The 10,484-nt window shown below is 43.9% G+C and overlaps 2 protein-coding genes across 2 annotated transcripts in view; one reads left to right on the forward strand and one right to left on the reverse strand. All coding sequences in view use genetic code 11, as the record gives it.

The window, feature by feature from the left end:
* Positions 1–1,258: 1,258 nt before the first annotated feature.
* On the forward strand, positions 1,259–4,387 carry EGR_06653 (U3 small nucleolar RNA-associated protein 4; the record flags this gene model as incomplete). The annotated part of the gene is made up of 9 exons (XM_024495902.1): positions 1,259–1,327; positions 1,359–1,509; positions 1,656–1,719; positions 1,797–1,993; positions 2,069–2,634; positions 2,719–3,163; positions 3,313–3,875; positions 3,979–4,068; positions 4,274–4,387. The coding sequence occupies 9 exons, from the start codon at positions 1,259–1,261 to the stop codon at positions 4,385–4,387; spliced, it is 2,259 nt and encodes a 752-aa protein (XP_024349668.1).
* A 346-nt stretch (positions 4,388–4,733) lies between these two features.
* EGR_06654 (Vesicular glutamate transporter) overlaps positions 4,734–10,484 on the reverse strand; it is a gene marked incomplete at both ends in the record, with an annotated part of 10,442 nt that continues 4,691 nt past the window's right edge. Inside the window, 13 exons of the mRNA XM_024495903.1 lie at positions 4,734–4,794; positions 5,054–5,197; positions 5,268–5,666; positions 5,709–6,077; positions 6,213–6,385; positions 6,605–6,843; positions 7,123–7,243; positions 7,357–7,491; positions 7,526–7,621; positions 8,112–8,185; positions 9,455–9,770; positions 9,845–9,972; positions 10,048–10,158. Of these exons, the coding sequence (XP_024349669.1) occupies positions 4,734–4,794; positions 5,054–5,197; positions 5,268–5,666; positions 5,709–6,077; positions 6,213–6,385; positions 6,605–6,843; positions 7,123–7,243; positions 7,357–7,491; positions 7,526–7,621; positions 8,112–8,185; positions 9,455–9,770; positions 9,845–9,972; positions 10,048–10,158 (2,366 nt within the window). The remainder of the gene's footprint in view (positions 4,795–5,053; positions 5,198–5,267; positions 5,667–5,708; positions 6,078–6,212; positions 6,386–6,604; positions 6,844–7,122; positions 7,244–7,356; positions 7,492–7,525; positions 7,622–8,111; positions 8,186–9,454; positions 9,771–9,844; positions 9,973–10,047; positions 10,159–10,484) is intronic.

Consider the following 10,484-nt stretch of genomic DNA (forward strand, 5'->3'; position numbering starts at 1 on the left):
CCAAGTTGTTGCACTTTGGAAATTGAACCCGCCTATGAAACATCAGCCCATTCAAATATGGACCAGGGGGCTTTTCAAGAATCATTTAATAAAGCACCAAAGTAAATAGGCATTCGGCTGTCAGCGGAACTCCATGCCACCACCATATGCAAGAAAAAACAGGACCGCGGAAGCAAAAGCTAAGTGGCCATTATGCTTTTTCCTCAGGGTATAAGCCTAACTGTAGTGATATGATACTTTGTTCAGCCGTGTAAGGACTCTAGCCTCCACAGGTTGCACTTCCACTCTATGGGATAGGCTTGAAGTCGCGTTGATAGCTTCCCAGCCAGCCCATCTGTGCATTTGTAAGATACGTTACTCCTTGGTACCTTGGGTTACTACGTCTTTGGTAAAGGGCAGCACTACATGACACTTATTGGGGTACTTGTATGAGACGGGATTGAGTGTAGCATCCTGAGTCTTCCCCAAGTTCATACGAAGTCTTAACAGCACGACAAAAAGCACACCACCAACGCATATCGTACATATGTATGTCAGTATAATGTTATGGTACCATAATATGTATGTGTACCATTGTGTTGTATATTTATAAATCAAATATATCAAGGTGGCATATGTACGAAAAACTGGGGGGAGACTACCGGCATGAGCCGAAGGTCATGCCATCCAGTGGAAGTGACTGACACAGAGGTAAAAGTATAGCGAAGGATCAGATGATAAATATGGTGGTTTAGTAAGTTTTGTAGGACATTAAATGAATAGCAAATTATTGAATTGAGTGAAAATTGACTACTAAAATATTTTATGAGAAACAAACATTACAGGTTGTTGAACGAATTGCTAAAATTCGCAAGATTCCTTACTAATTGCTTTGTTGGTAGCATGTTTTGCATCAGTTCTACTCGGTCTTTAAAGCGAGGCGCCTACGAAAATTAGTAATGGATGTTCCAGGTAATAATACTTGGGAATTAAAGTCATAATAGTCCGACGCCTTGTTTTAATGATTCTTCATACTCGGAGGCGATTTAACGCTGCCCTCGTGATGGTTTTGCCTAAGAAGATTGTGGTAGATGGGCTCCCTTTTTGTGATTATATTCCACGGCCATTCACCTCATTGGCTCAAAACAAAAAGGGACTAATCGCTGCTTCTAGACTAGATGGTTCGATTGATGTGTATGACGAAAATGATCATTTCTACTTGCTCCACCACATTCCACCTTGGATTCTAACTTCTATATATGCCCTTTGTTGGTCAAATATGCGACTGTTTGCAACTGGTGGAGAGGGTCGTGTTTTTGAGTTGAACACAACCTCAATCCAACCGACGGTATGTACAAACTTTCCCTCGATTTTTCTAGGCGAACTTACTTCTGCCTGGAGGTCTTCCAGCTCGTTCGCTTGTATCACATGATGAAATGCTCGTCTCTGGCAATGATGGTGGATACATAAATCTCATTGAAATAACTGACGGATCCCTTGAACTTAAGTCGTGTCTTGCCAAATTGGAAGGTTTGTACTTACCTCCATGTTTATGTTGCATTTAGGAAAAATCCTGAGTTTGGCTGTAGATAAGAAAAGCGGATATATTGTTGCTGCCGGTGATTCGAAAGGAAATGTCCATTTATTTGATTTAAGAAATAGTACAACTCTTTCAGTCTATTCCATTGGCGATGAACATTGCGCTGATCCGCCCATTGTTTGGTCGTTACTTTTCGTGGGGTAAGTTTTAATGAATAACTAACACTGTTTATGTCTATTCTAATGAGTTAATTTTCTGCAAAATTATTTCCTGCTAGAAATACACTCTTCTCTGGTGACAGCCGTGGTAATGTTTGCGTATGGGACGTCGAGCTTGGAGCCCTCGTTTCCAGTTTTAGAAGTCATGCTGCCGATGTTTTGGCCCTCGCTGTCAGCGAAAACAACCAGTCCATTTTTGCCGCTGGTGCCGATCCCATTATTCAACGTTTTGATCTTTGCCAGACTGCGCATATATGTAAGTCATTCTAATTTTGCGTCCCTTAAGTGAACTGCTAGTTGTATCTAATTTTCTGCACTATTGTTGTTATAGCGCAATGGCAGCCAAGTGGTGTCATAAGAGGCAGTCGACGCGACATTCGTAGTCTGGTTTTCGTTCAACACGGCGAATCAGGCGGTCTTCGCTCTTGCAGCGCGGAAATTGATCACCTCATTGCGGCGGGCAACGATGCTCGACTTCAAATACTTCCCTGTCCTCAGTCCAGTCCAGGAGACAAAAAACCGATACCACGGCGCAAATTAAAGAAAAACGATGCCCTTAATGTTCCTCCACCAATTTATCTGCCTTTCTGGCCTCTTTCAGTTACTCCCACTCTACCTCTGGCTGCCCACTTTGCGCATTCGACCTTCACGCCAAATTACCGTCATTCTGCTCGCCTTTGCCTAGTGCAGCATGCCGAGTATATGTGTCTCTATCGTCTTCCTCCAAAAGCAAAACGAATGTCTCAGTCAAAAATGTCTGTTCGATATTTCACTAAACTAGCTCACATTCAACCAAAGATGGGAAACCATATCATATCTTGTTGCATATCGTCTTGTGGAAGGTTTATGGCTTATTCAGACGACGTTCGTGCGCGGATTTTAAAGATTGAGCATCCGGTAAGCGGTAGTTCACATAAAAGCTTCCAAAGCCTAGTTTTTCGTTATAGTAATGACCAAGATTTTTGGTATTTGGACTCACAGAATTCTTGGAAATTTAACCCAGATGAGCCAGCTCCATTGGTGGCTATCTCGCGCTTGGGTTGGCCTAGGATCCCACGAAGTTTTCAAAGCCGAGCATCATCCACGTCTTCCGATGCTGACAATACAGATTCCGAGGATGGTTCTTCACGATTCCTTTTCCTGGACCAATCCTCCGCTGATCTTTTTGTTACTAATGCAGCTGGGGGTGACGCTGATTTCGACGAGCATCTAGTCTCCAGAAAACGGAAGATGGCCGCGCCTACGAACAAATATCCTTCCGTTGAGGAATGCCATCAAGATGAGGTCTCTACACTGCCCCCCGCCTCTCTTATGGCCTTCTCTCCATCTTCTATCTGCCTCGTTTGTGTAAGTGTCCCCACTCAACAAGTCGTCTGCCGCCGACTCGATACCGGTGCGGAGGTCTGGAATTTTACACCCCAAACATGTGAGTTTTTTCTGGAAAGACGCTGCTTTAGCCTAAACTGAAAGGTGCCACAAACATTATTTCTCAACCCCCTAGGCTTTTATTGTGCCGGTGGTAGAAATATCAGACTCCATTCCCGTGAAGCTAGCGTCGTTTTATTTCCTCTATAGCGTCCATGAGCGGAACACCCAGTCCAATCCACTTACTAAAAATGGCTCAACTCTGCTCGGAGTCAAAGGATAGTGGGTCTGTGACTCTGCTTGCGGCGGCTTCTCTGGATGAACGAGTGTCGGTATACGCGTTCAACGAGGCAAGCAGTGGCCAAAGTCCGCAGCACCTTTTCACATGTCCTCTAGCCGCAAATCCTTCCCGGCCGGGTCATCACCCGCGCCCGTTGGCGATCGCGCTGCACGTCAGCAAACACAATATGGTAGCGGCGGAAGAAGGCGGGGAAGTGGAGGCTACGGAAACGAACGAGGTAAGGGCTCGGGTTACTGTCCTTTACACCACCGGCCAACTCACTGAATGGATACTTCCCTTGCGCCTATCCGGGGGTGTGGTTCATCTCGTCGGCACTCCGCAGATTGACGCCTGGCTGGAGGAGTTCTGGCGACGCCATGGTGTCACGTGGCGACGCTACATGCCCAGGTTTCATTCCTTGGATTACTTCTTTGACAGTCATATTCTCATGCTGGCTTCGCGGCGCTTCTGTCTTGCTGTTGATCGGCGCAAAGTGAGTCTTACATCAACGCTACTAAATCTTAATGGGAATTCATTGGAGCTCTCGTAGTAAAATCTGCGCTATTTTATTTCCATAATTGTCTTGTTCGCCCCAGCAACTCAACTCAAAAGATATTCACCTGGCATTCCGTGGGCGGCACCGAAAACTTACGGATGGTTGTCTGCGAATTTTCGGACAAGTAAAGGTATGTTAGCTCTAGCGCAGTCTATTAGCTCAATTTAGTGTTAACTCATGCACTGACTTTCAAGTAGGTGTTCATTCCCGACCCTTTGCTAGGAAGTGATGCCAGCGTTCATGACATGTGCCGAAGTTGTGCATTAAAACCGATTGAGCCGGGTGCCATTCCTTACTAGGGATTCGTAATTACTTGAGCGTGTTTTCTTCTGTAGAACATGTTGCACTGCACAGTGTTGGCTGATCGAGTCGCTGCATTCCAAATGGATGCTCGTACTGCCATCAACAATTTGCCGGCGCCCTTGAAGAAAAAACGCTTTGGAACCTAGCTGCACCACCGCAATCAGTATCTATGCTCATCCCACTGGGTTTATGTACGACTGCAAGTATGATGCAGCAGACTTCCTCCAAATTGGATCGTCTTATGATTTTTTGAGGATGGATTGATCTAGTATGCCTCCCAATTGAACTTTTTTCAGCATCACCTTTTCGGCAAATCTAGCATGCATTGTTCCAATGATCCACCTTCACGATTTTACACAAAGGCATTGCGTTCACTTCAAACTCTCTGAAGGTCTAAGTGTAGTGACCCACGAAAACAATGAGTTCACGAGATAAAGTTAAGGCATGGATAAGCGGTCTGGATTCTGTAATTGCACAGGATAAGTCCGATGCTCATTCAATGCTGCGCATGGATGCAATAATTGCCTGTGTCTTCCTTTTCCGTAGTTCGTCACTAAAATCACAGAAAAAAGACGTTAGACATTTTTCCAGCAAAGAGCCAAGTGACCGTTAGCCTTAGCTGTCTTTCTACCTTAAATGTTTCATTAAAGCCTGACAAACACGATTTGACGATTCGGAATCAACGGAAGCGAATAATTGTAACACAAGGCCGTGAGCGGAAAAGGGATAGTGGAGGCAGCCTATCATTATCGAATTGCTATTACTTGGTAAGATTTATTGAACAATCCAATGAGCGAGAATCGTGGGCTCACCCCGCCTTAGTCTTCTTCCTATCGTAGTTGGCAAGAAACTGGGCATCCCTCCGCAGCTCACGAACGGTGTCCCGCCTCTCCTTCGCCAGTTTCTGCCTCAACTTCACATTCGTAGGTTTCTTCTTGGGTCTTCTAGCGTCCAGTCTAGAGGAGAGGAGCGATTTGTCCGATGATTTTGTCTAACAATGCAGTGATCACAGAAAGAACAACTTACTTCTGCTCAAAGTCGGGCTCCAGCTGAGGCACAAGCCCTGCCTTCTGCAGAGCTTGAGGCGTAGCGTTCTTGTCGGCCAGCAGCAACGCGATCTTGTCCGCAGGGCCAATGCCCTCCGGCCGCGGCTGCGCCCTCAACTCGTCCACCCTCTCGCGCAGTTGTTGAGCTTTCATCTCAATGCCCGCGGGCAAACGATCGGTACTTAGGCGATCAAGTGAGAGGCCAGAAAAGGCCTGACAGACTGCAGGCGCTGGGAGATGAGTAGTGTAGACTTCGAGGAAGGAGTTGGTTAGAGAAAGACACTTATCCAGGCAGCCCAGGCGATATGCTGCTACCTCATTCTCGGGAATGGGCCTTTGTCTCAGAGCCACACGAGTATCGAGACTGCTGTAGACTGACCTACAACAATGAATGGGGGTTATTTTGGCTACGTGAACTTACTGTTCTACGGAAGACGCATCCTCGGAGATAAAGAGAACCCCATTTTCCCTGTCAACTTCATTGATAAGACGTGAGAGGAAACGTATGGCTTCAGGGACGAAAACTCCATTCAGACAAGCGCGTTTAGAAAGCTTTATGCTCTGCCCATCTTCTCTCTCTAGTTTCCTTAAAATGACATCCATCAGGAGGATCTGAGTGAGCAAAAGACCACGCACAACGTCTGAAAGTTGAGTTACTATGAGGCTCCGCAATTCTCCAGCGATCCAAGATACCATGATCGGCTCGCAAGATCTGATGCTACACAGAAGACGAAGTAAAACATCCTCTGTCTTCGGGTGTTCTGAGGTGTCCATTGACGAGTTTTCTTCTCTGCAAAAAGATGCAACGTCTTTAATGCTGTAGGTATTGAGGCAGTGCTCCTATTATGGACAGACTGATTGATTCAGCAACTCAACCAAGCATTGCAGCAGAAGGGACCTTACAAAGGTGTTGTTGATTACTTACCCAACTCTTCTCGCAACAATAGATTCGAGGTTCACGAGCAGTCGATTGTTCTTCATTACCTCACTTTCGACCTTGACACCGATGGGGGCGACGGTCTTGCCCGAAGAAAAGCCTTGCAGCAGTCGCAAAACTTCAGAACGACCCTTTTCCATTTTCTCTGCAGCTTTAGCATTCTGGATGTTTCGAGGAAAGATCTAGTTATTGGATATCTAACTCCTGAAGAGTCAGATATGTAGTGAATTAGAGCTTGAGCTAATCTACGTCACATTTATTCAAGGTTAATTTAGGTAAGGCAACAACTAGGCATCGGATCAAGATAAAAAGAAACGTATTTGACACAGGTTGTTATGGAAATCACAGTGGATGAATGAATAAGAGCGAAGAAGTCTCACCTTTGGTTTGAGTTTGCTGAGTTCGGCTAGCATAAAGCGGACCTTATCCGCCCACTCGGAGTCTGCATTTTTGAGCTTCTGACGGTTAACCTCATTCTCCTCTACACGCTTCAACCGCTCCTCCTTGGTCTGGGCAATCCTCTCCAACAGACTATCGTTCTTGCTCTGCCGACCGCTCTCGCCCGATTCCACAGCAGTTATTAGGCCACCAGCGAACAACTCGTTCTCCACAATATCAGCTGGTACAGGCGAGTAAAAATAGCGTTTGATCATATCAGAGGATTTATTGTCACCGTTGGCATCCGACAATGCCAACATCGGGTGCCCGTAGCTCTGATCATGCCTTGATCCTATAGATTCTTTATACCATTGCAATAGTCCCATTCATGAATCTCCAAGCATTAACTTTAAGCGCGATTCGGAGAGAACATATTAGGTGGAATCAAATTTGCGCTAACATAAGGAAAGATTATGAAATACTAAGGACATCTATTGTGAATTGTACTGTTATGACTTACCAGAAAGACCTCCCGAGTCATCATCAAAGGAAGCGTGTTTGCCGGTCTTCTGAGCACCCATCGCTGCTTTACTGAACAAGTCATCGTCCACTGATATTGTACCCAGCGTATCCATTTGACGCTGAAAGCAAGGCAATGGTGAGGCACAAGATATGCAAGGAAGTTTATGCCAATAAGTGTTGAGCACTCACTGATTTGGAGTAATAGAACTGACCACCATCTTAAATAACTTACCAACTTTTCAATAATGTGCCGACGCAAGGCAGCATCGGATGACGGAATTGATGAGTCCTTTGTGCCAACACGTTTGTCAATCACGCCTCCAACCTTACCTAACGCCCTTAGTTGCTTTGTCAGGATCCTCTCCCTCTAAATCAATGGAACTTTAAGAAATATAACCTACGAAGTTAACCTTTGCCTTCGTTTTTCCAGCCTTCACTTCTTTCTCATTTTTGCGTTGTTTCGAGATCTGCAGCTTGGACTTGGCCATTGTGCTGGACTAAGAAAAGAGGTTAAAATCACCGCCTGTGGGAAGGTCTACACCACTGGGCCCATATAAATAATAGTAATAATAATAGAGGTCTGCAGACACATATTGGGCATAAGACATATTCCCACGGTTATGTGGAAACAATAACCTGTAAAAAACCTCGATGCTCGATGCAAGTGTCAACCGTGGTCATATTGGGGATGTTAAGAAGATCGAAAAACTACTGCAAAAAAACAATGACCCACCTCAAAAACCCAAAACAGGCCACGAGTTCGGTGAGTTCAAACTGCCGAAGCGCTCCGATTTACTTAAACAAATTAGGTGCAATAGCTATCCAAATAAGCATTTTACTGTTCACAACACAGAGTGTTCGTCTTATGTTATGTTCTATATTGGGTTATCAGAGAAGCTGCTCACTGTGTAGTCCTAACAATTGGGAAATTATTTTGTGTTAGATCATTAAATTTAAAAGTCCAGTGGCTTTATTCCCCTAACGCACTTTAAATTGAATATCTTTTGAAAACAATCGTTCAGTAGAAGGTCCGAAACCGTCTTCTGCTGCCAAATGTGGGACTAATTATCAATTTGTACTACTAAAGACTGGAAATTATGTAATTATTCCTTGCTTTAAATGAGGCTTTAATCGTGAATTGATATGCAAAATGCAAATTAGACTGTTTTCAATTTATGACTGTGCTTATGGGAGCGCATTTTTCCCCGTCTGGCGTCCCCGTATAATGTTCACCCTCGCAAATTTGGTTCTAATTAGGCCTTTGGTATTTCGATAACCATTTATCTCTGGAGTGATAGGTTAACTTAGTGACAAGCATGGAAACCAAAGCTGTAGAGTCCAAGGGGCTTACTCATTCATACACAAAAGTAAAGCAAAACACATTCTCTTACTAGTTTATGAACACTGCGCCCATCAAAGAAACAACTCCTTGCCCTTATTGCTATCAAGCATCATAGACTATTTTTGTGTGAAATTCAAGCGCGCATTGGTCATAAGTTGCAGATTTTATGCCAGTGGTGATTTTATTGTCAATTATATTTTCCGAAGTAATTTGCTTATGTCCTGGTCATCGACATTCTATCAAATTTACTATACTTGACTGACATTCACAACGTAAACATCAATTTCTCACGAAGTGAGTCATTGCCTGTAAATTCCTACGCATCATCTGGTTAGTTAAGCCTTAATCCAGTGACGGTAAGTACGGATAACAACTGCAATAAGTAGTTATTAGGTTGCGAAAAAAACCACACGCACGGTTGAGCGCCATCAAAATAATGTAAATAAAGAAATCATGAGTATTCATATGCACAAAAAAACGTTTTAATGTTGGTTTACTGTAACTGCGATCTATTGACGACTTCAAGTATCATACTTTTAGTTCTTACAATAAAATTATGCTTTCGGAGGATATTTTGCCTATATGCACCACCCTGACGCCTCATACATTAAGATTATTTTATCTCTCAATACCAGATATGCGGAACTCTAGCTGAGCAATTCGTCCAATTCTCACCCGTAAGGAACATACAATAGGGATATTTGGGGTCAGTAATTTCTTCATCTTGCACAATGGAAATTCAACACAACGGCAAAATCATGTAGTTCTGAAGAGGAGGAAGAAAATGTTGGGATGGGATTCCTGCAGGTAGATATGGAAGGACCATTCCTCTAATGGCTAGATATGCATTCAAGTGTGCCAGAGGTAACAATTAGGGTTCATTAAAGGTTTAAAATTAATATAATTTCGAACTGGGGATGGTTTGCTCATAAATCAGAATTTCAGTAGGCTTGATGGTAGGCGTCATCTTTTGCTTCCGACCGATTACTCGCCCTAAACGTCTGTGTCATGTAGGACCTTGACGGATTGTCATTGTGGACATTACTGCTTCTCGGGGCATTTTCTTTTAGTGGTTGTCGCAGGGATGCCTCCAGATTACCTCCTTCCTCATTTCCATAGTCGTAACCGGATTGAACTATGTTCTCTGGAACGTCAGTCGGTGACTTCCAGTCCATTATTTGCGCATCCTCTGCAACTTCCGCCCAGTGCTGCTTCTCACCGGATGCAAAGATCGCGTAGAAAGTGACACCAAAGAAGTGGACAGAGCTAGCCATGATGAAGACCCACATCCACTGACGCTTTGTCTACAAGTCTCAGGAATTATCAATCTCTCTTTTTTATTACAAGTAAAATTAAGGGCTTTTTAGAAGCAGCTTACCCCTTGAGTGGTTATGTACTCCACAATTACGGGACAAAGAATGCCGGAGATGGTGCCGATGCCATTAGAAAGGCCCATCAAAATACTTGCGTATCTTGGTGCGATGTCGAGATGGTTCACGTTGTATCCTAGCAAAAAAAGTACATTAAATATTCCTCATAAGATGATGACTACTGGGTATTTTCCTTCAAAACAAGACCTACCTGAAATGGCAAAGCCGCTAAATGAGACAGCCAGGATGAGGGAAGCCATTGCTGTGGTGTAAGAATTCGCAAAAGCCACAATCAACAGGAAGAAAGCCTCCATTCCGAAGCCTAAAATGGATGATAGTCAGCAATAGTGGGGTAATTTATACTGAGTAATTGCGGATTAGCTTGTAGAAGCACTCCACGGTAACAAAAAGGCTTCCATGTAAATAATTTACGCAATCCTTTAGTACAATAACCAAAATGGGCTATTTGAAGATCTACCTTCAAAATTAAACATGTTAGATCCTAGAAATTGACTACCAAACGCAGAAATAAATAAGGAAATTTATGCCGTATTTAACAAGGGTGCGAGGAGATAAATTTGAATGGTGGGAGCTAGTAACTAGAACAATAGTAGGAGCAAAGCTACTGTCCAATGACCAAAAAGTTCG

The sequence above is a fragment of the Echinococcus granulosus genome (assembly GCF_000524195.1).
Source record: "Echinococcus granulosus chromosome Unknown EG_S00061, whole genome shotgun sequence".
Lineage (NCBI taxonomy): Eukaryota > Metazoa > Platyhelminthes > Cestoda > Cyclophyllidea > Taeniidae > Echinococcus > Echinococcus granulosus.